At 44.0% G+C, this 24,979-nt stretch overlaps 1 protein-coding gene across 2 annotated transcripts; it reads left to right on the forward strand.

The window, feature by feature from the left end:
- Positions 1-1,946: 1,946 nt before the first annotated feature.
- Positions 1,947-24,979, forward strand: ADPRH (ADP-ribosylarginine hydrolase). Of its 2 annotated transcripts, XM_043509903.1 has the most exons (5): positions 2,150-2,198; positions 5,244-5,409; positions 16,956-17,301; positions 19,940-20,300; positions 23,173-24,979. In XM_043509903.1, the coding sequence occupies exons 3-5, from the start codon at positions 16,989-16,991 to the stop codon at positions 23,636-23,638; spliced, it is 1,140 nt and encodes a 379-aa protein (XP_043365838.1). In that variant the 5' UTR covers positions 2,150-2,198; positions 5,244-5,409; positions 16,956-16,988; the 3' UTR covers positions 23,639-24,979. The 2 variants fall into 2 exon arrangements, with proteins under 2 accessions (XP_038260992.1, XP_043365838.1); XM_038405064.2 differs by lacking the exon at positions 5,244-5,409 and having other exon boundaries at positions 1,947-2,198.

Below are 24,979 nucleotides of genomic sequence, written 5' to 3' on the forward strand. Positions count from 1 at the left end.
AATTCGATTCCTTAATGTTACTTCACTAAGAAAGATTTCAGAGTAGTAGTCGTGTTGGTCTGTATTCGCAAAAAGAAAAGGAGTACTTGTGGCACCTTAGAGACTAACAAATTTATTTGAGCATAAGCTTTTGTGAGCTACAGCTCACTTCATCGGATACATTCAGTGGAAAATACAGTGGGAAGATTTATATACACACATAGAGAACATGAAAGAATGGGTTTTGTCATACACACTGTAAGGAGAGTGATCACTTAAGATGAGCTATTACCAGCGGGGGGGGGGGGGGGGGGGGGGGGGGGAGGAAGAAAAGCTTTTGTGGTGATAATTAAGGTGGGCCATTTCCAGCAGTTGACAAGAATGTCTGAGGAACAGTGGGGAGTGTGTGTGGGGGAAATAACATGGGGAAATAGTTTTACTTTGCGTAATGACCCATCCACTCCCAGTCCTATTCAAGCCTAAGTTAATTGTATCCAGTTTGCAAATTAATTCCAATTCAGCAGTCTTTCGTTGGAGTCTGTTTTGGAAGCTTTTTTGTTGAAGGATAGCTACTCTTAGGTCTGCAATCGAGTGACCAGAGAGATTGAAGTGTTCTCCAACTGGTTTTTGAATGTTATAATTCTTGACGTCTGATTTGTGTCCATTCATTCTTTTACGTAGAGACTGTCCAGTTTGGCCAATGTACACGGCAGAGGGGCATTGCTGGCACATGATGGCATATATCACATTGGTAGATGCGCAGGTGAACGAGCCTCTGATAGTGTGTCTGATGTGATTAGGCCCTATGATGGTGTCCCCTGAATAGATATGTGGACACAGTTGGCAACGGGCTTTGTTGCAAGGATAGGTTCCTGGGTTAGTGGTTCTGTTGTGTGGTTGCTGGTGAGTATTTGCTTCAGGTTGGGGGGCTGTCTGTAAGCAAGGACTGGCCTGTCTCCCAAGATCTGTGAGAGTGATGGGTCATCCTTCAGGATAGGTTGTAGATCCTTGATGATGGGTTGGAGAGGTTTTAGTTGGGGGCTGAAGGTGATGGCTAGTGGCGTTCTGTTATTTTCTTTGTTGGGCCTGTCCTGTAGTAGGTGACTTCTGGGTACTCTTCTGACTCTGTCAATCTGTTTCTTCACTTCAGCAGGTGGGTATTGTAGTTGTAAGAATGCTTGATAGAGATCTTGTAGGTGTTTGTCTCTGTCTGAGAGGTTGGAGCAAATGCGGTTATATCGTAGAGCTTGGCTGTAGACAATGGATCGTGTGGTGTGGTCTGGATGAAAGCTGGAGGCTTGTAGGTAGGAATAGCGGTCAGTACGTTTCCGGTATAGGGTGGTGTTTATGTGACCATTGCTTATTAGCACCATAGTGTTCAGGAAGTGTCCATCTCTTGTGTGGACTGGTCCAGGCTGAGGTTAATGGAGAGATGGAAATTGTTGAAATCATGGTGGAATTCCTCTGGATACAATTAACTTAGGCTTGAATAGGACTGGGAGTGGATGGGTCATTATGCAAAGTAAAACTATTTCCCCATGTTATTCCCCCCACACACACTCCCCCTCCCCCTGACATTCTTGTCAACTGCTGGAAATGGCCCACCTTGATTATCACCACCAAAGGTTTTCTCCCCCTCCCCTTCCTGCTGGTGATGGCTCATCTTAAGTGATCACTCTCCTTACAGTGTGTATGATAAACCCATTGTTTCATGTTGTGTGTGTGTGTGTATATAAATCTCCCCTCTGTATTTTCCACCAAATGCATCCGATGAAGTGAGCTGTAGCTCCCGAAAGCTTATGCTCAAACAAATGTGTTAGTCTCTAAGGTGCCACAAGTCCTCCTTTTCTTTTTTCACTAAGAAAATATCCTTCCACCCAGCTGGGGAGTTACAAGTAGCACTGTCAGGCGGAGACTCTCCCCTGAATGGAATATTGCTCAGCCTCCCACAAACCAATTTGCAGAAGATGTCTGCTGACGGTTGCTGTGCTTTAGGCTGATGTACAGCATTTTAAGAGCCGCATTTTCCAGCCCCACCCTGTGAGCTTCTCCTTTCCCTCTGGCCAGCGAAGTCTCAGGTGAAACAGAGGTCAGCGGCTGCCTTCAGCAGCGGCTGCTGGCAAGAGATTGGCGGCTGCATCTGCACATCACATCGACCCCCTGGCCGCAGGGACGAAGAGCCCCGCGCTCCGCAAGAGGGCTCGGCCGCCGGACTGCAGGTAATTCCTGCCTCCCCAGCCACGTACCGCGGCCTGGCCGTCCCCAGCAGCGCGCCTCCAGGCAGTTTGTGAACAGGCCACAGAAACCCAGGCTAGCCGAGGGCAGCGCTCGCCGCTCAAATGCCCCGGCCCCCCCGGGCGCAGCTGGCTAATGGCTGCCCGCGGCATGCAAATGCCTCTGCAAAGGCCGCAGCGCGGCCCAGGCCCGGCACGGGCGGACCGCAGCAGGGAGTTCCCCCGTCCCGTCCCCCCCCCCCCCCCACCGGGCATGCTGCAGTTCGGAGGCGGATGAAGGTTTAGTGGGGCCCTGGGCACGAAGAACTTTCGGGCTCCCCACACCCTGGGGGCCCAGGGGCGCCAGAATGGGGGGAAATAGGGGGTCCACCCCCCCTTTTTTTTTTTTTTAAAAGAGAGACGGCTCCGCCCTTTTTTAACATAGGCGTAGTAGCCTCAGGCAGGCCCAAAGCAGCGGCTGCCTGGCCCTAGTGGGGGGGGGGGGGGCTCAGGCTAGCGGCGGCAGGGGGAGCGGTGTCGCATGTGGCTGCTGCCTTGGGCACCCAGCGCAGGCGGCAGCGGGGCGACCCAGCAGCAGGAGCGAGCCTGGCTGGAGCGCAGCGGCCGCCGAGGAGCTCTCTGCCCAGCCCCTCGCTGCCTGCCACCTTCCCACGGCTCCCTCCTGCCTCCCGGGCCGGGGCAGGGCTCCGCTCCCCACAGACCGTGGCTGTAGGCCCGGGGAGGGGGCAGGAGGCCGGCCCGGAGCCCGGCCCCCGAGTCCCACTGCGCGGGGACACGGGCAGGGGGCTGCTCTTGGACACTCCGGCCCCTGCTTCGGGCCGCTGCAGGTTTCGGGGCTCCCCCCCCCCCCCCCGTGGCCTGAGCTCCCTGGGCAGCTCTTACCCCTGCCGGCTCCAGCTTCTCTTCTGGCCTGGCCAGGGGGCGGGGGAGAAGGGGGGGGCAGGGCCACAGTTCTGGGGACAATGGCCCCCCTCCCACTTCTACCCAGGTTCCAGCGGGGGTCCCTGGGCCCGTGTTAATCCGCCACTGCCTGTCGATTAGCTACAGCCCAACATAGCCAAAGAGCCCATAGATGATCATAAAACCAAAGAGGCTGTAGAAGAATTTGAAAGGAGCAAAGCCAAAGGCTCGGGATGAGCAGGCCAACAATGGAGCAGGTCAAAGCAATCTGCCCGCTGGCAGAGGTTTGAAGTTCCCATATGATAAGTCACTTTCACGATTCAGTTTTAGCACTGGAGCAATTGCGTATGCTGGTACAGATTGGTCCTTGCCAGCCTGTTGAGTGTGATACGCCAAATGGAGAGTTTCAGTTTTTCCGTCAAGATGCCATTTTCCTGTCTTCATTTTACAGCATGATAAAAGCATTGCATGAAGATTTGCATGTCAAGTGGTTTAGCAGGCTCATATCTTTCAGATTACACATACTGTCACATTTGGTGATTGTCTGGGGATACAGAAGCTCAAAAATCAACGTGGGCAACAGGTTTCAATGATTGGAAGAATATGCTAAAGTTAATGGCTGTTCATGGGAGGACCAAACAACATCTGCAGTCACATCTGGCAGCTTTACAGTTTTGACCCTTCACAAGTATCAATACATGTTTTGATAAGCTAGCATCTGAAAAAATCAGGAAGTTGCAAGAAGTAATAAAAATACTGCATGACAGTCAAAACTTTAGCTAGTTTAGGTCTCCCTTTTCATGGCCACTGTGAAGTGTTGGAGAGCATCTGTTGTGGCATTTAGTTAACTATCATGAAGCTACTTGCCTGACCTAATACAGCTTTTGCCCGACATATCAGTGACACCAAGAGAATAAATACTTGAGCAAGAAAATTACAGATGAACACATAAGTCTTTTTGCCTCAGAAACCAAGAAGCACATATTTACTAGTTGCAAAGAAGCGAAATTGTTTACTGTCATTGCAGATGCAAATGTTGATCAAATGGCTTCACTTTTTTAATATTGACCATATCAAAGGAAAAGTAGATATAAAAGAGCATTTGTGGCAATAAGCGAGGCAAATGCTGAATCCTTGTGTGACAAGTTAACCGAAGTTTTATTTGACAAGTATTGGATCAGACCCCAAATACATGTCTGGGCAGGATTCAAAAAGTAACTAGATAAGTTCTTGGATGGTAGGTCCATCAATGGCTATTAGCCAGGATGGGCAGGGATGGTGTCCCTAGCCTCTGTTTGCTAGAAGCTGGGAATGGGTGACGGGGATGGATCACGTGATGATTACCTGTTTTGTTCATTCCCTCTGAGGCACCTGGCATTGGCCATTGTTGGAAGACAGGATACTGGGCTAGATGGACCTTTGGTCTGACCCAGTATGGCTGTTCTTGTGTTCTTATGACAGAGATATGTTGGGGTCAGGTTATGGCTGGACCTCGTGGAGAAGTGCAAGCAAAAGAGAGAGAATATCTTTCAGGCAAGGGAGGCAAAGTGCATGCACCATATATCCATTGCCTAGCATAGGCCTGCACAACTTGTAAAACGGCGAGGGCCATCTTACTCAAAAGAAAACAGCTGAGGGCCGAAACTCCACGGCCTTCTCTTACCTCCCCCCCGCCAGCGCTCCCCAGTCCTGCGGAAACAAACTCTCCTTCCCCAGGGCTGACCCACCGAAACAGCTGTGGGCCAAAAAGGAAGGTTGGGGGGTGGGAGGGAGTGATACTTTATTAAGAATTTTTCAATTAAAGCAAACTCTTTTTTTAATTTTATTTTTTTTATGAATCATGGAAAAACGAAAAACACCTGTTCTGGTGAAAGAAAATATGTGTACTTTTCATAATTATCTTGCAAATTTAATGAGAGATAGTACATCTCTTTTCAGCAACAAGCTTGTCGTATTCGGGGGTCATATTTTCATAATGTCTTCCAAATGGTCATCAGTCAGAGCAGAACGGTGCTTGTTTTTATTCATGTTCATGATGGAAAATGTTTGTTCACATATGCAAGTGCTTCCAAAAACGCTGAATGTTTTCAGTGCAACTTCGATAAGATTCTTGTATTTTTCATTGTCCAGACTTTTGTAGAAATCCCGCAGGCTGCTTTCTCTGTGCTTACTTTGGTAAACTGCTGAACATTGAAGTTCAATAACCTCCAACTGCAAATCTAGTGGAACTTCCTCTGGATCCACAGAAAAGGGATGTTCAATCAGCTTCAACTGGACGTTGGCTTCTTTAGACAAAGCAAGTCTTCTGTCAAATTCTTCAATCAAAAGATCGTGCTTTGTGTATTTTTCTTCTAACTCAGCTTGTTTGTGCTGAGGGATACGCTGTGCACAAAAGGGAAAGTGACACATTTCGCCTTTTGATAGCTGACTTCTGAAAAGTTTCAGTTTCATTTTGAAAGCTTTCACTACTGCATACATTTTTAATATAAGTTGATTTTTTCCCTGAAGTTGAATGTTGACTTCATTCAGGTGTGCTGTAATATCACAAAAGAAAAAGAGATCTTGATTCCAGGACTCATTCTCAAGCTCTGGGAATTTTATTGGCCCATTTTCTAAGAATTTTGCTACCTCCTCTTTCAAAACAATGAAACACTGGAGCACTCTTCCTCTACTCAACCATCTCACTTCCGTATGGCAGATTAAGTTGCTGCACTCAGCATCTACCTCTTCAAGAAAGGCTTGAAATGTCCTATGTTTTAGTCTTCTAGAATGGATGTAGTTTACAATGGAAACTACAACTCACATTACATGCTCAAATTTTAAGACTTTGCTATACAAAACCTGCTGATGTATAATGCAGTGATGTTTGGTTTTTTGTCTCCTGATAAATTCTTCAAGAACAGTAACTGCTCTAACATTTTTTCTGCACATAGTTGGAGCACCATCAGTACAAATGACCACCAAGTTTGTGAAATCTAATCCTGACTTATCATTCATGCACTTTATCACTTCACTGGAGATTTCTTTTCCGGTTGTGAGACCTGTCATGGAGCACATGTTTTTCAATAATTTCAAAATTTTTATCAATACCTCTAATAAAAATAAGAAGTTGGGCGGTGTCTTTTAAAGGGAGTAAAAGCAGAATTCACTGACTCTGCTTTAACTGATCACTTAGATTGGTAGAAAAGTCAGCTATTCTTCTCTGTACAGTCATGCGTGATAGACTGACATTCTCAAATATTCCCCTCTTTTCTGGACATAACTCAGATACAGAAATCAACATACACTTTTTTTAAAAACTCGCCTTCTATGAAGCATTTCCCAGCGGCAGGAATTTCCTTAGAAATTTGGAAGCTTACTCTAGTAACTGTATCGTTCTCAGTGCTCACTTTCTTGAAAATTTGCTGTTCTCCACTAAGGCTTTTTACTAAACTGGCTGCTTTAATTACTTTTTCATTTGGGTTCAATTTGGCGAGATTGGGATGTTTAGTTTCAAAGGGCCACCGAAGGTTGTATTCTTTTGAAACGACTAACATTTCACGACATACAAGGCACAGTATTTTGTCTTTGGAAAAAATACATGAGTATTTATTCATCCATTCAGTGTTGAAAACTCTGCTCTGATTCTCTTTTTCTCTTTTCTTTTCACTCATGGTATCCATTATGAAGCTCAAGTTCGTATTGAATAAATTCACACACAAGGGAAACACTCAGTTACACATAAAGAGAAGAGATATCTCACAGCGCATGGCACACTAACAAGGCACTGATGGTGTGTGGAAGCCTGTAGAGGGGGAAAGAAATGGCGTGCATAGGGTGACCAGATCACAGCAGTAAAATAGGACCCGCCCCTGCCCCGCTCAGCCCCACCATCACACCCCTCTACACCCCTAGCCCCCTGCTGGCTTGCTGCGTCCCTCCTAGTCAGTCCCCCACCCACCACTCGCCTCCTTTTGTATAACTTTTATATGACTTTGTATTGAACCTTGGTAATATGATATAGCAGGCCCTTAAGGTAGTATAATTAAGGTAAAAGAAAAATGTCTTTTTGCTAGAAGTAGAATAAGATCTTCCCCCCACTTTGTAATCAATTGCCCTGTTGAATGAATGAGGTGTGAATGAGGAAGGGGTGGAAGGCAGGCACCTCCAGACAGCTGCAACCCTTGGAGAGGTGATGGGAGCCAGACCAAGGACAATCAAACTTGTCAAGTGGGCTGAGTAGAGAAGAGCAGAAATACTGATGACCTCGGGGGTTAGAAGCAAGCACCTTCCTTTGGGAACACCCTCTTTGCAGCACTGGGACAACCCCCAGCCCAGAGAAAAGCAGCAAAAAGGACCAAGAGACACAGTGCCAGATTTTGAATCTGGGAGATTTGCATAAGCGGGAAGCTGCTATAAAAGTGAGGTGTCTTGCAGAGAACCCTGGGTTTCGTCTTGTCAACATCGGAGCATCGATCCGGATTGGCAGAAGCTTGGCTCCACCCCTCCCTCATCTAACTCACCTGGCCGGTGAAGTTAAGGGGAGCAACTCCTTGGTAACAACAGCAAGACGGAGTGTGTTTGTGTGTATATGTGAGTGCATGAGTGTGATATATATCATATGCATATGATAGTGTTGATTATTACATGTAGTACTAATAAATGTGGCGTTTTGCCTTATTCCCCTGAAAAGATCCAGTACAGTACAACACAGTAACAAAAATTAAAATACTGAAAATGGATGCCCCCCTCCAGCCACCGACTCACCGCTTGCCTCCTCAGCCCCCTTCCCCCGCCGCCAGCTCATCTGCCCCCACCCACAGGCCTCTTCACCACCCCACCCATCCACCCACTTACCAGCCGACCAGCCAGCCGTTGGCTTGCCCCACTCCGCCGCTTGCCTACACCCCTTGCGGGCAGGACAGTGAGCCCATGGGGGCCACATGTTGTGCAGGCCTGGCCTAGCACAACAGATTAACCTAGTTTTGGTTCATGCTTCTGAAGATATGGCCAGTCCAGACCTGAAGATTTTCTTCACAGCTTTGCAGGAAATACATAAATATATCACAGACTAGCCATCAATGTGGAAAACCTAATGATTAAGTCTAAAAATAATCTTTATCTTCAAACTCTTGCTTGAGAGAGTACAGTTTTACAAAGAGAAGAGAAACTTGATGATGCACTTTAGGCCCCTGAAGTAGCTGTCAGGACTGATGCAGCAGCTGAAATTGAACAGGCTTCTAAAGAAAGAAGGAGATCTTTATATCCAACAGCACTCTGCAAGACTAGATGGGCAGCTCAAATGAAAGCCATTGAGGCAACTATAGTAAATTTATTAGAATATTATTGAATGCCAAGAAGATAAAATTGTGACTGAATGTAGGAGTAGTGAGGACATATATTGAGCAAAAAGTAACATGTCTGATGGATTGGCTGTTCTACTTCAGTCTGTTATGGTGGCATAGGATCTTCATTATCATGGCTGCAGTCTCCAGAATCCTTCGGTCAAAGAAAATTGACCTGATCCAAGTCCTCCAACACAGTGAATGAGCTCAGCAATCTCAGATCTGAAAAAAATTATGAGGGAAATTGTAAAAAATCTCAGACCAGGTGAGAAGCAATGGGTTATGAAAATACAAACTATCCAAGCCACAGGAAGAGATGTGTACTATGCATGTATGATGCATTTGTACACAATTGTGTGTTAGAAACAAAGGAGAACCATTAAAGGAAATATTTTGAGGTCTTAGATATGATCAGTGAACTAAAATCTCAGTGTGAGGGAATTCAAGAGGTAGCTGCTTGATTTGATTTTATCCATCCCATGTGACTTCAATATAACTTTAGTAGAGTCAAAGTGAAAGGTCTTAAACTCCTGGGGAAATACTCATTTTTCTTTAGATTGGGTTCACGAGATTGTAAAATTATTCATCTTGAAAAACAAAGGACACAGAGGTGTTCAGTTTGTCCCATGGAGTCCAGAGCTACTTGAATTTCATAGTGTCAAGTTATCTCAGTGATGTTTTACCAGAAATGGAAATATTGTGTTGACTCTCACCCTACTAATTGGAGTGCCTTGCGCTGAATGTGAAATGAACACATTCAGATGTGTCAAAAATTATGTGTGTTCAACACTACCACAGACATAGTTGCGTGATCTTGTTCTGCTTCCAACAGAGAAGACAAGACAGCATCATAAAACAATTGGCCAAGGAAAAGTATTGCCATTGGTGCGAGATTCCAGTAACTGAAAATACGCAAGCCAACACAGTTTGGGTGAGATTCCACTTAGGTTTGGGCCTGTGATTTTTGTTTTATTTGTTTATTTTAAGCTTTTTATATTAAAAAAAGCCTAAGGTGATGTGACTATGCTGCATATTTGCTGACCATGTTCTGACCTTTAAATCTGCCCCTAAGTTTGGCCTATCCTGGTTCTGTTTTTGGATGGATTGTGGGTTTTATGTTGTGTTAAAGCACCTAAGGCTTGAGATGGGATTTTTTTAAAAATAAATCTAAAACCAAGTTTCTAAAAAATCCCTTGACTCACTTAGAATGACTAACTCACACAAGCTGATCTGATGCTGACTTCCCGTGTGATTTCTGCCAAGTTGTCAAACTGCGCTGTCCTTGGTCACAGAGTGTCTTAGGTAAATGTCCCCCTAAATTTGTATTAAATTATACCAAGGGTTGGAGCACTAGTGCAGACCGACCGCTGGAATTTTAAGCACAGAATTGTGTAGATCTATCCTGAGCATGGTCAGACAACAGGCTGGGTCATAGAATATCGGTTGAAAGGGACCTCAGGAGGTCATCTAGTCCAACCCCCTGCTCAAAGCAGGACCAATCCTCAACTAAATTATCCCAGCCAGGGCTTTGTCAAGCCTGACTGTAAAAACCTCAAAGAAAGGAGATTCCACCACCTCCTTGGGTAACACACTCCAGTGCTTCACAACCCTCCTAGTGAAAAAGTTTTTCCTAATATCCCAACCTAGATCTCCCCCACTGCAACTTGAGACCATTATTCCTTGTTCTGTCATCTGCTACCACTGAGAACAGTCTAGATCCATCTTCTCTGGAATCCCCTTTCAGGTAGTTGAAAGCAGCTTATCAGATCCCCCCTCATTCATCTCTTTTGCAGACTAAACAATCCCAGTTACCTCAGCCTCTCCTCATAAGTCATGTGTTCTAGTCCCCTCATCATTTTTGTTGCCCTCCGCTGGACGTTTTCCAATTTTTCCACATCCTTCTTGTAGTGTGGGGCCCAAAACTGGACACAGTACTCCGGATGAGGCCTTACCAATGACGAATAGAAGGGAACGATCACGTCCCTCGATCTGCTGGCAATGCCCCTACTTATACAGCCCAAAATGCCATTAGCCTTCTTAGCAACAAGGGCACACTGTTGACTCTCAAAACCCCTGGGCCCTGTCTACACTATTGCTCTAGCCAATGCTCAACCTGCAATAGACTCATAGATATTAAGGTCAGAAGGGACCATTATGATCATCTAGTCTGACCTGCACAATGCAGGCCACAAAATCTCACCCACCCACTCCTGCAATAAACCACTCACCTATGTCTGAGCTATTGAAGTCCTCAAATTGTGGTTTAAAGACTTCAAGGTGCAGAGAATCCTCCAGCAAGTGACCCGTGCCCCATGCTACAGAAGAAGGCAAAAAACCTCCAGGGCCTCTTCCATTCTGCCCTGAGGAAAATTCCTTCCCGACCCCAAATATGGCGATCAGCTGAACCCTGAGCATGTGGGCAGGATTCACCAGCCAGATACCCAGGAAAGAATTCTCTGTAGTAACTCAGATCCCACGCCATCTAACATCCCATCATAGGCCATTGAGCCTATTTACCATGAATAGTTAAAGATCAATTAATTGCCAAAATCATCTTATCCCATCATACCATCTCCTCCATAAACTTATCGAGGTTAATCTTGAAGCCAGACAGGTCTTTTGCCCCCACTGCTTCCCTTGGAAGGCTATTCCAGAACTTCACTCCTCTGATGGTTAGAAACCTTCGTCTAATTTCAAGTCTAAACTTCCCGATGGCCAGTTTATATCCATTTGTTCTTCTGTCCACATTGGTACTGAACTTAAACAATTTCTCTCCCTCGCCGGTATTTATCCCTCTGATATATTTATAGAGAGCAATCATATCTTCCCCTCAACCTTCTTTTGGTTAGGTTAAACAAGCCAAGCTCCTTGAGTCTCCTTTCATAAGACAGTTTTTCCATTCCTCGGATCATCCTAGTAGCCCTTCTCTGTACCTGTTCCAGTTTGAATTCATCCTTCTTAAACATGAGAGAAAACAGAACTGCACACAGTATTCCAGATGAGGTCTCACCACTGCCTTGTATAACGGTACTAACACCTCCTTATCTCTAGTGGAAATACCTTGCCTGATGCATCCCAAGACCGCATTAGCTTTTTTTCACAGCCATATCACATTGGTGGCTCATAGTCATCCTGTGGTCAACCGATACACCAAGGTCCTTCTCCTTCTCCATTACTTCTAATTGATACAACTTATAACTAAAATTCTTGTTATTAATTCCTAAATGCATAATCTTACACTGCTCACTATTAAATTTCATCCTATTACTATTACTCCAGTTCACAAGGTCATCCAGATCCTCCTGTATGATATCCTGGTCCTTCTCTAAATTGGCAATAGCTCCCAGCTTTGTATCATACGCAAATTTTATTAGCGCACACCCACTTTTTGTGCCGAGGTCAGTAATAAAAAGATTAAAAAAGATTGGTCCCAAAACCGATCCCTGAGGAACTCCACTGGTAACCTCCCTCCAGCCTGACAGTTCACCTTTCAGTAGCACCCGCTGTAGCCTCCCTTTTAACCAATTCCTTATCCACCTTTCAGTTTTCATACTGATCCCCATCTTTTCCAATTTAACTAATAATTCCCCATGTGGCACCGTATCAAATGCCTTACTGAAATCTAGGTAAATTAGATCCACTGTGTTTCCTTTGTCTAAAAAAATCTGTTACTTTCTCAAAGAAGGAGATCAGGTTGGTTTGGCACGATCTACCTTTTGTAAAACCATGTTGTATTTTGTCCCATTTACCATTGACCTCAATGTCCTTAACTACTTTCTCCTTCAAATTTTTTTCCAAGACCTTGCATACTACAGATGTCAAACTTACAGGCCTGTAGTTACCCGGATCACTTAGTTTTCCTTTCTTAAAAATAGGAACTATGTTAACAATTCTCCAGTCATACCATACAACCCCTGTGTTTACAGATTCATTAAAAATTCTTGCTAATGGACTTGCAATTTCATGTGCCAGTTCCTTTAATATTCTCAGATGAAGATTATCTGGGCCCCCCAATTTAGTCCCATTAAGCTGTTCGAGTTTGGTTTTTACCTCGGATATGGTAATATCTACCTCTATATCCTTATTCCCATTTGTCATGCTACCATTCTCACTAAGTTCCTCATTAAAGACTGAGGCAAAGTATTTGTTTAGATATTGGGCCATGCCTAGATTATCCTTAACCTCCACTCCATCCTCAGTGTTTAGTGGTCCCACCTCTTCTTTCCTTTTTTTCTTCTTCTTCTTCTTTATATGGCTATAGAAGCTTTTACTGTTGGTTTTAATTCCCTTTGCAAGGTTCAACTCTACATGACTTTTAGTCTTTCTCACTTTATCGCTATATGTTCTGACCTCAATAAGGTAGCTTTCCTTGCTGATTGCTCCCATCTTCCACTTCTTGTATGCTTTCTGCTTTTTCTTAATCACCTCTCTGAGATGCTTACTCATCCAGCTTGGTCTACAACTCCTGCCTATGAATTTGTTCCCCTTTCTTGGGATGCAAGCTTCCGATAGCTTCTGCAACTTTGACTTGAAGTAATCCCAGGTCTCCTTTGCCTTTAGATCCATAAGTGCTTCAGTCCAATCCACTTCCGTAACCAATTTCCTTAATGTTTTAAAGTTAGCCCTTTTGAAATCAAAACCCCTGGTTGCAGATTTATTTTTGTTTATCCTTCCATTCAGTTTGAACTGAATTAGCTCATGATCACTCGAGTCAAGATTGTCCCCTACAACCATTTCTTCTATGAGGTCCTCACTACTCGCCAAAACCAAATCTAAAATGGCATCCCCTCTTGGATTCCTTCATCAAGTAGATGCTGAACCAACATCAGCTATCGCATCTTGGAAAATCTGAGCCCTATTATTACTAGCACTTGTCCTCCAGTCTATATCTGGGAAGTTAAAGTCTCCCGTGATCACACAGTTCCCATTAGTATTTACTTCATTAAAAACATTAAAACAGGTCTCTATCCATATCCAGATTAGATCCAGGCAGTCTGTAGCACACCCCAAGCACTATTCCAGTGGAAGCTCTAGAAGCTTTCTTTCCCAATATGATTTTTGCCCAGACAGACTCTGTCTTATCCATTCCATCACTTCTTATTTCTTTACAGTCTACCTCATCGTTGATATACAATGCTACTCCACCACCTTTACCTTTATTTTGGTCTTTCCTAAACAGCACATACCCTTCAATAACTGTACTCCAGTCATGACTCCTATTCCACCATGTTTCTTTCTCATGAAACCTATAATATCTGGTTTCACTTCCTGCAGCAGTAGCTCTAGTTCCTCCATTTTGTTACCTAGGCTCCTCGCATTGGTGTACAAACATGGGAAGCTTGTCTAAAATTCTTGATGCAGATGTAGCTTCTATGCCTCAATCTGTAAGTTTTCCTACTTGTCCTCTTATTGCGTTTAAGCATCTTCAGTGATTTTGCACAGGTGCAACTGATTGGAACTAAGTATGCAAAGGCCTGATGTACAGAAAGGAATAGGGGCCAGCTCACACTTGCAACTGGGCTGGTTCTGCAGGGATTGCAGAAGTGAAATGTAGCAAAAAGAAGGGGGTTGTCACTAAATTAACAGATCCAACTCTGAATATACACACTGGGTAGATCGGGGCAATAAGGGGTCATTTCTATGAAATTCAATGGCAAAAAAATACATGCCGGCAGAGTAAGGGTTGCTTGGCGGCATGTCATCCCCTTGCAGAATGCTAATCGGAGCAAAAGTCAAACTTCTAAAAACCAGGAAATGTAGAATTAAGGCTGTCCATGCAACCTTAACTCTGCCTTCTTTCAGCAATGCTCTAATATGCCCTATCACACATACCTTTACTCTGCCAACCCCACAGTTGCTGAAAAATTTAAACCTTTCACCTGCTTTTGCAATCCATGCACTCTCACTCGCATGAATCCATCTAATGCTATTAAAGGACAAAAAGGGAAAAAGTTGGATGAGCACTAGCTCCCTCAGATCCTAGCACTCACAGAGGGGGCAGCGAGAGGGATTCAGATACCCCAAAGCAACAAGGCCTCCCACACCTCAGCTCATGAGAGGAAAAGGTGGGGGGCTCAGCTCCCCCCCACCCAAAGGGCAAGAGCCCTTCAGATTTGGGCACACACATGGAAGGGAAGAATGTGGGGCTGACAGGTGCCCGTCTGTATTCTCCCCCAGTCCCATGCCATTCACCTCAACAATTCAGTATCCTGCCCCTCCAATTCCCCTAACCCCCACGCCTCCCTCAACTGCATCCCCAACCTCTCTCCCCTCTATCACTCATCTTCAGGTATCCTTCTCCACTTGCTGCAGCCCCAAACCCCTCTCACCTTGTTCCCCCCACTGGTCTGCCCCTTAATACCCCTCCCTCCCAGGAAGCATTCATATGTTTAATTCCTGCCTCCCACCATCATGGAGTTTGTATGTACCCCATGCTGGCCCAACAAGCAAAGGGTAATACAGGCACTGGCTGACTGGCAGCCTTACAGCAGCTGGGAGGATAAAAGGGCTGGGAAGCAGAGGGGTGGGGTGGCTAACAGAGGAGCGAGTAGACTGGCAAAAGGAACTCCTGTCAGCAAACTGCTAGAGAGGTACCAAGGGACAACACCCCAGGAAGGGTGGAACAGACCAACAGGCTGAAGAGCCTGCAGTGACCTGGGGGAAGGTTGCTGGTGCCCTGAACTTCTTCCTGAGTCAATGAACTCGGATCCTGCTCGTCTAGCTTGAGGGCCCTGAGCTGGAACCCAGTGCAGTGGTGAGCTGGGTTCCCCTACCAACTCCCTGGCAGCCCTGAGAACAGAGAGGTTTTTTCAGATTCCTGGGCGCCAGGAATAGACTGATAGCCCTGCTAATGCTGAGTGATCCAGTGCCATGTCCCACTTGGCCAGGAGGGGGCACAGTTGCACTGCCGCACCAACTCCGCCCTCCCTCCCAAAAACCCCCTGCCACCTATGACTCTCAAATTGTAGCCACTTAGTCCAAACCTTTTGTTTTAGGTGGGGACTTATGATTAACTTATTCTTAGTTATGTTAATTGCAGGGTGACTTCACAGCTGTTTGTCTCAATGAGATCTGAGAGGTACTAATGACTGGATGAATCACAGTTGAACAGTACAAGGCAGAAGGAAATCAGTTTTGGAGGGGAGAGGCTGTAACTCAGCAACCCCTTGGTCAAAAGACCCCAAGTCTGGATCTCTAACACTAGCCTGTGCCCCCATGAGGCACATCAAATTTCAAAGCAATCTGAGTAACTGGATTTTAGAGCCCTTCCAAGCGTCGGCCTTTAAAGCCTATAAAATGGAAGGAAAGGAAACCCTCTAGCCATTGTTCTGTATTGGCGGGTGTGCACTGTAAATAATGTACATTTTCTCAAATCCTGTCCTCAGTTTGTATCCCCCAAAGATTTAGTGGGTGTCACCACTATCTTGGGTAAAACTAGACAGATTGAGACCAGTTTGAATTGCCTCACATCAATAGTTTTAGCTCTAGCTCTGCAAAAAAAACCCACCACCACCAACACAGCAATCAACTGCAGATAGAAACTTTTTGAAAAATGGTTATTTTTTTCAGATCCTAAGTCTTCATAGCCCCTACCCTGCACTCTCTTGAGGCACACCAAATTTCAAAGGACTCTTACTAAGCATGTCAATTTTAGAAGACTTAAAAATGTTGATCTTTAAATGGAAGTTGTAATATAATGTTAACTCTGGGGCGCTGCTGGACCACTATAATTACTCTTCAGAGTGCAACTGGACTTCATTTTTGTTTTAAATCACTTTCTTAACCTATAGCAATTGATTAATACATTAACTTTTCACTTTTTATATGATTTTCTTTTTGCATTTTTCTCAGACAATAAAAATAGACCAAATAATTTCATGTTCAGGCTCTTAAGCATTTATCAAAATGCTACTATAACAAGGTGGCAAATCCTGCAGGGGGATATATGTTGGCTGGTTTTTGAATAAAGAAATGTTGGGTTAGCTTTATTTAGCTACAGATTTAATACAAAACCACCTAACCAACCAACCTGAGGATGTTATATGGATCACACTTTTTTAAAAAAACAAAACCAATCAATCTAAATGTTAATACTTATAAATAACTTTATTCTCAATTGCATCTGTAATTTACCTGGGCTAGGATGGCAGCAGCTGACTGTAGTTGGGAATAAGAATGTGTACTTCGTCAGATCCTGAGAGAAACATGCTATAGGCCAAGGTGTAGAAGTTTGTATGATGGAAGGCTGGTGTGGGATTTACTCTTGGTTCAGAACAGAGAGTTTGAATTTATATTGGTTTCCCAGTAGAACACCGATAGGCCATTCCCTACTCAGAAGCTAAACTAACCCTACGGATTGTGAGGCAAATTGTGCAAATACTGCATTTCAGAGCTAACTTGCCCAACAGGTACAGAAAGGCTGAATGTTCCAGCTCTTAAGACTTTGAGTGTGGCTCTTGCTTGACCAGATATACAATGAAGCACCCTCCCAAACTAATAATTCTTGTTTGATTTTCAGAGTCCACGAAGCGGAGCCACCGTGAGGCACAGCATGAGTTCAGGTCTGATTGAGAACTATGTGGCAGCCATGGTGCTGAGCGCAGTTGGTGATACCCTGGGCTATTACAATAAAAAATGGGAGTTCCTGCAGAATGGCCAGGAGATTCACAGGCAGGTTGCACAGAAGGGAGGGCTGGGAAACATCAATATAGCGGGCTGGAAAGTCAGCGATGACACAGTGATGCACTTGGCTACGGCTGAAGCTCTGGTAGCTGCTGGGAAACAGCCAAGTTTTCCAGAGCTCTATTCCCTTATAGCAAAGCACTACAAGGACTGTATGGACGACATGGCTGGCAGATCTCCAGGTAATCCTTCTGAAATTGTATCTGTACCATATAAAACAACGTTTCCTTCCTCAGTCTAATTTTCTCTCTCTCATTCCTTCTTTAGTTAAGGCTGCCAGAGAGTTGCCATTGTTTATAGTTGCTTATAACTTTACCAAATTAAGTGTTCAGGCTGAAATTTTCCATGCGAGTTGTCTGCATCAGACTGATTTTTCTGGAAAGTTTCAAATAAAACGGTTCTGCCATTTCAAAGAACAAGGTTGGGGAAAAGACATGGTTTTGCTTATATGCTTACAACAGTTTCTTTGAGAAGTTCTAGCATCTCCATGTTTGGATCTGGGACTTGAAATTTGGCAGGGAGGTGACTTATGTCAGGGATATGCCTTTGAAATTCCTGTGAAAAATATGCCCACATATGGCCCAATTATAAGCCTTTTTTGGGGGGAAAAAATGTCACTTTTACATATGCTCAGTAAAGACTTGTAGAGTTTGGCAGCTACATTCCCTGAAGATTCTGTCTGTACCGAGCATGCTCCAGCCCAGGGTGGAAGGGGCTAAACAGGATATGACTGTCCCTGCAGTTGCTGCTGGGAGCCACTATGGGGCCTGGCATCAGACCTGAGAGCAGGAAGCCTTTTTATCCTGTGCTCTCGATACCTCCCCATCCCCACCCTGCTGGCACCCTAGCAGTGTGGAGGAGAAGCAGCCTGATCCAAATGCAGAGTTGACAAGAGCTGGATTGGGGAGGGGCAATGGAGGAAGTAGATTGGAACAAACTGCGCAGGGCTGGGGAGAAAGACTGGAACTGGCTGGGTAAATTGACTGGCGATATAAGTAATATAATCAAAATAAAATATTTCAACATCATCAGTGAAATTTTTGGAATTTCAGTTCCAAGGGAAATTTCAGCTTTTCATTTGGATACAGAACTAGTAGGGGGTTTGTTTGTTGGTTTTGGGAATATCCTGCGAAATTCCAGTGCCCAGGCAGCTGTAGTGACCATGTCATTAAAGATAGTATGATATTGCATATGCACAAGGGGGTCAAATTAAGATTTCATAGGCAACCTTAATTCTGGCTTTTTCTAACTTTTCAGTACTTTGCTTTGCATCCTTAATATTCTTTTAACATACAGTAGAAACTCAGTTACAAACTGATCAGTCAACCACACACCTGATTTTAAACCGGAAGCACACAATCAGGCAGCAGCAGGAGAACCCCCCCCCTCCCAAAGCTAATACAGTACAGTACTGTGTTAAATGTAAACTACTGAAGAATAAAGGGAAAGCAACATTTTTCTTCTGCATAGTAAAGTTTCAAAGCTGTATTAAGTCAATGTTCAGTTGTAAACTTTTGAAAGAACAACCATAACGTTTTGTTCAGAGTTACAAATATTTCAGTGTTACGAACAACCTCTATTCCGTAGTGTTCGTAACTCAGAAGTTCTGCTGTAGTTTTTGGTATGCAGTATACATCTTGTGCATACACATATACACAAAAATAAATATGCAGTGTTAAGGCTACAAAATTTAAACAGATATGATAAGAAATTAAGTACAAGAAAAGAGCCCCATCAAATATTTTTTAAAACCACAATGATCTTTACCGGTAACACCTTAGTTTAGTAAAATCTAAATCCCTTTTCACTGTTCTGCTGTTTAATTTTCTGCATTTTTCCTCAGCAGGACAATGAAAGTACAGCAATCACAGTTTAGCCAGTTTTACTTTTTTATTTTCCCACACTCGTACAATGTTGCACAGTTTGGGTTGCAAACGTTCCAGGGGAATATCTGTATGCTTGTGGAATGGGGAAATGGAGACACAAAAGTTACCACTGATGATTTAGATAGCCTTGCAGTTGTTAGGTTATAAATATGCTTTGGACCTAAACTGAGGAACACTCATGACTCTGGGTAAGCCAAAGGAAATAGCAGGTGCCTAGCAGCTTTGAAAATTAGGCCATCTCTGCTTAGGTAATAAAGTATGGATGGATGTACCTTACTTTAGGCACATTGACAATCTTTGCCATTGTCCTAGGTGGTTAAGAGAAAGAGTCTCTCTGTAGTTATGGCTGTAGCTAGCTTTCTGTTACAAGACTGATATTTTTACCCTTATCTTACATGTTCAAAACTTCAGTGAAGCTATTTGAAATATGTCATGTATGTGCTCCTCTGCCAGAGAAGAAGTTTTTAGGAGTTGTCTGACAAAATCTGTTGAGACACACAGTCTGGGGGCGGTGCTGATGGTGGGGCAATCAAAAAGATTGTTTAACTTTTTAAAATTAATTCTTCGTTTTCACACACTGAATTTGACCTGAAAATGCCAAACTTGTTTTATTTTGTGGGCCTTGACAAGGACTGAGACTTTGATGCTGTCTTATATATTACTCTCTCTCTCTCACACTCACACACACACACAATTAAGGTTAGTGTTGTAAGTGAGTTTGGTTTGGGATTATACAAGTTATTTCGGCAGTTGAAGTAGAGAGACATAGGTAAGTGAGGCAAATTAGGTCTTGATATGAAATTAGGAAAGGTACACAGGAAACCTCCTTCCCTTCCCTGCCTATCCTCTGGCCTTCACCATTCCTCATTCTAAATGAACATTCTGACCTATTGATCAAGGCTTCCCTTTATTAGTCTGTTTCCTTCCTGCACAGGTTTTACCTGCGTTCAAAATGCACTGTGCCTGCAGCCAGACCAACCAGATGGCTGGAGGATTCCGTTTAACAAGAATGAGGGAGGATGCGGGGCTGCCATGCGGTCCATGTGCATTGGACTGAGGTTTTGTCATGCTGAGCAGTTGGACAGCTTGATTCAAGTCAGCATCGAGAGTGGTCGAATGACCCATCATCATCCAACTGGCTACCTGGGATCCCTGGCTTCTGCTCTCTTTACCACCTATGCTGTGAATCGCAAGCCCCCTCATGAATGGGGGAAGGGATTAATGGAAGTGCTGCCGCAGGCTAAAGTCTACATCCAGAAGTCTGGCTACTTTGTGAAGGAGAACCTGAAGCAGTGGTGAGCCGGGCTGGGTTCTGCTGGTGAGATGACTGGAATTTGTAGGCCCCCAAATGTCTGGTTATCAGTCTCCCCAGACTATCAAATGCAAGGCATTCAGCAACCTCAGCCATGGGGTCTGAACGCCGTTCTTTGAAAGGAGTCTGTTTCATGGATCCCAACAAGGAGGGTTCACTTCATGGCCCTTTTAAACTGCCTTTGCGTCAATGAGAATCAGGCCTTAGGATAGGAAAGGTTTCTACCCGATGCCACAGCTTTCCTCTGCTTTGCCCACTCCTGCACGTTCAGGCCTCTCTACAGTCTTGTTGGAAGGTTATGAAAGTGCTTTACACACCCTAACGAACTAACTTTTCTAAACCCCTCTATGAGGGAGGGAAGTATTGCTGTCCCTATTGTTAGTGTCCAGGTGCTGGGGGCCTATGAGATACAGATTAGGCTAGATTATTTGGTGGTCGCTTCTGGCCTTAAACGCTATGACTATGTGACTTTACAGATGGAGAAACAGGGGATTAAGCAACTTGTCATCCTCCACACTTCAATTCTCTAATGGGGCCAAAAAGAGAACCGAGCTCCCTGCATCTCAGCTACAAGACCATCCTTCCTCCCTAGAGCCTGAATGACTAGAAATTGGGGCTGTTACACTAAATGTGGAAAAGGAGTACTTGTGGCACCTTAGAGACTAACAAATTTATTTGAGCATAAACTTTCGTGAGCTACAGCTCACTTCATCAGATGCAGAAATTTGTTTTTCTCCTTTTCTTTTTGTGAATACAGACTAACAGGGCTGCTACTCTGAAACTAAATATGGAGAACCTCAAATAGATTCAGAGCCAAACTCAACTCAGACAAGCCCTCAAGGGTTCTGATGTTTCTTTGCTAAAACCAATCCTAGAGTCTGCAAAACTTATGAGCGAACATGCTTCTCCATGAACTTTCTATTGGACTTCCTGCGAAACAGCCTCTCTGTTCAAACTGTACCGCTGATGTCACACAGAACTAGGGAGGTGATTGAAACAGAGAGGGAGGGAATTATTCATGCTTTTCAGAGTCTAACAAGGTTCTTTCTAAAAAAGAGGTGGCTTTGGGAGGAGGAAGGGGATTTTAACTTTATCCAAGCTAGGTCACAGTGTCCTAATTAGCTTAAAAACCAAACACTTGGGTTCAGTTCCTCAGCTAGAGTGATGCAGATTTACACCAGTTGATGATGATCTTCAACAATAGCTCATTGAATACTAAAGTGGTTTGTGAATATTTGTGACTAAAGAAACAGCACGTTTGGTTCACTATTCTTTGTGGAGTCATTCACTGGCTATTCAGATGGCTGACAACCATTTGTGAAATTTTTAAGAGTCGCACACAATTTTTAACACCAATGTTTAACACATCATTATTCAGAAATTTCCTGTAAAATTTGTCATCCAATCATGAGGCAGAGATACCAATAAATTCTTCAGTTAGGGTGATCAGATAGCAACTGTGAAAAAACGGGACTGGGGGTGAATAGGTCCTATATAAGAAAAAGTGCCTATAAAAATGGGACATCTGGTAACCCTATCTCCAGTGGACACTTCAAACAAACCATAGGCTGAAATTTGGTTGTGTAAACTGTTTGGCAAATACCAAAATTGGCAGTAATCAGGATTGATTCATCTGTAATTCAGAAAAGGACAGGGAGGAATACAGCTCTGTCTGCCATCACTAATAAGCTACCTCAGCTTGGAAGAAAGCAGTCCTGAGGCATCAGGCAAATTTATTTTTTGAGTTGGGGCTGAGGTGGGAAGTTCAGATATACATTTTGAAAGACCCCAGCACATTAGGGTTGGGGGCGGGAGGGGGGGGGCAGCTAAAATATTCTGATATGGATCCTGGTTTGGACTCTGAATCCATTCACACACAGTTTGTTGAGATTATCTGAGTGCAGGATTTTGGTTCTCTACTTATTTTCTGGTTTCAGAGTAGCAGCCGTGTTAGTCTGTATTTGCAAAAAGAAAAGGAGTACTTGTGGCACCTTAGAGACTAACAAATTTATTAGAGCATAAGCTTTCGTGAGCTACAGCTCACTTCATCGGATGCATTTGGTGGAAAAAACAGAGGGGAGATTTATATACACACACAGAGAACATGAAACAATGGGTTTATCATACAAACTGTAAGGAGAGTGATCACTTAAGATAAGCCATCACCAGCAGCAGGGGGGGAAAGGAGGAAAACCTTTCATGGTGACAAGCAAGGTAGGCTAATTCCAGCAGTTAACAAGAATATCTGAGGAACAGTGGGGGGTGGGATGGGGTGGGGGGGGGGTGGGGAGAAATAACATGGGGAAATAGTTTTACTTTGTGTAATGACTCATCCATTCCCAGTCTCTATTCAAGCCTAAGTTAATTGTATCCAGTTTGCAAATTAATTCCAATTCAGCAGTCTCTCGTTGGAGTCTGTTTTTGAAGCTTTTTTGTTGAAGGATAGCTACTCTTAGGTCTGTAATCGAGTGACCAGAGAGATTGAAGTGTTCTCCAACTGGTTTTTGAATGTTATAATTCTTGACGTCTGATTTGTGTCCATTATTTTGTCACTTTGAATCCCTTGCAATGCAATGGGTTATTTATCCCTGTCTGTGCACTACTGCCCTCTCCTGGAGGGAAGAGTAAAACACTTAAGTGTTCCTCCCTTTGCGAGTCTCATCCTCTCATAGCCTTTGTGTCGTGCAGCTAATGTCTCCAATTAGATAGGAGAGGTTTGCTGTTTGGTTTAGCAGGTGGGCTGAGTTCTCTCTCTCTCATGTTTTTTGCTGACAGCTGTGGTGTCCATCTAGTTAAATAGAAGTGCTACCTACTTCTGCCCTGGGACTTTTGCTTACTTTTCTCCCGTTTTGTAGGTCCTACTTTGAAGAATGGTGGAAAAAATACCTGGAGTCCAGGGGAATTTCAGATGGGGTGTCTGTTCCTACCTTCCCCCTCGTATATGGCGTGAAGGAGCGAGATGAATTCTATGTCTCCCTGAGCTACTCTGGCTGGGGTGGGAGCAGTGGGCACGATGCCCCAATGATTGCCTACGATGCCATACTTGCTGCTGGAAACTCCTGGACAGAGCTCGCTCACCGGGCTTTTTTCCACGGTGGAGACTCCGATTCTACAGCGGCCATTGCCGCGTGCTGGTGGGGGGCCATGTATGGCTTTGAAGGAGTCAACGTATCCCTCTATAGAGAGCTCGAATACAGAGAGAGGCTGGAGAAAATAGCTAAGGCCTTGTATGAGTTCAGCCAGCCACAGGGCTTGTCCAAGCGGAGAGGTGGTTCTAGAGGTCACAAGACAAAACTAAGTTGTACAAACTTCCCTGTATAGCTTGGGCAGGGGGAAGAAAGGGTTAGATTGATTTTGGACTGCACTTTACTGCCCATCTACCCCTATCTCCTGATCCACCCAGGTATTGCTTGTGCTTTAGCAGTCTGTCTAGCCAATGCCTATTATTAGAACAACAGGATTAAGGATGAAAGCGTGAGGGGGAAATCTGGCATAGCAGCTATGTTCACTCCGTTTTTTTCCTTTTTTTCTTTTGCCACTTTTAGGAGAAATGCAAATCTCAGAAACACCAGAGAGCAATGCGTGGTCAGTCAGGTTTGGATTTTGTCAGTAATTGTAAAAGAATTTGGTACTGAGTTTGAGTGAAATTTAATATTTCTCCACAGAACAGAACCAGCACAGAGTGCTAGTGCGAGCCTTCCCTTCTCTCACATCCCAGTGCACCTCCCTCAGACACATAGTGAACATCTCGACAGCTGAGAAGGGAATACAGGCTCTAGGGCCCATTCAACCCCGGGTCCTAGGGGACCAATTAGTACGAAGCACGAGGGTGGATTTTCACACCTTTAGTGTAGGGAGACACATTTTTCTGCTTTAAGAGTGGTCGTTTGGCATTTGTTTAAAACCTAATTTCACAGCGTCTCTAACCTATTGCAGGATTTCAAGACCTTTTGTTATGATTAAATAAAAATGTCATTGTTATCTCTTGCCTACTGCAGTTAAGGGGGAAGTCAAATCCACATACAGTCTTGCCCTTCACTTAAAGGTAATTCTAACATTAGGGACAGAATTTGCACCTTATTTCATCAAACTGGATCTCGTTATGAAGAATTAGAAATAGGAAATGCCACTTGCTACCATATCCCTGTTAAGAGCCGAGATCTTCAGAGCTGTTGAAAGATGTTCTTTTCTCGAAATGTTATGTAACTGCTGATAACACCTTTGAAAGTTTCTTGCTTTTCTGTGCAAACAGCTGACTTCTGTGCATCTTACTCCCAAGATGGCAGCTTTCAAGCTGATCATCATTTATCCTAAATTATAAATCATAAGATCCTTTACAAAAGAATAAAATCACTACAAAATGTAATCTGATAATGCAGAACAATTCTGCTCTATGTGAAACCATCTAGATTTGCAAATGAATAGAAGATAGCTGCTGCTTCATCATGTCAGAGGTTTGCTATTGTGCCTTTTGATGAATTTGCAGCAGATATCAAGGAAATGCTGGAAGCGTATGAACAAGTTTCCAAATGAGAAGGAAAAGAGATTTGCAGTTCTGTACCTTTTGCCTGGGGTAACCTCTGGTTTTTAAGTGCTCTGTCTAGAATGAAATAAAAGCATATATTTGGCAAATGGAAGATAAAAGCACTTATTTCTCATATG

Source organism: Dermochelys coriacea, chromosome 1, assembly GCF_009764565.3.
Source record: "Dermochelys coriacea isolate rDerCor1 chromosome 1, rDerCor1.pri.v4, whole genome shotgun sequence".
Classification (NCBI taxonomy): Eukaryota; Metazoa; Chordata; order Testudines; family Dermochelyidae; genus Dermochelys; species Dermochelys coriacea.

Coding starts and splice junctions, on each gene's coding strand:
- ADPRH (XM_038405064.2), top strand. CDS start 16,989: ATGAGTTCAGGTCTGATTGAGAACTATGTGGCAGCCATGGTGCTGAGC. Junction 17,302..19,939: donor CATGGCTGGCAGATCTCCAG/GTAATCCTTCTG, acceptor CTTCCTGCACAG/GTTTTACCTGCGTTCAAAAT. Junction 20,301..23,172: donor AAGGAGAACCTGAAGCAGTG/GTGAGCCGGGCT, acceptor CCCGTTTTGTAG/GTCCTACTTTGAAGAATGGT.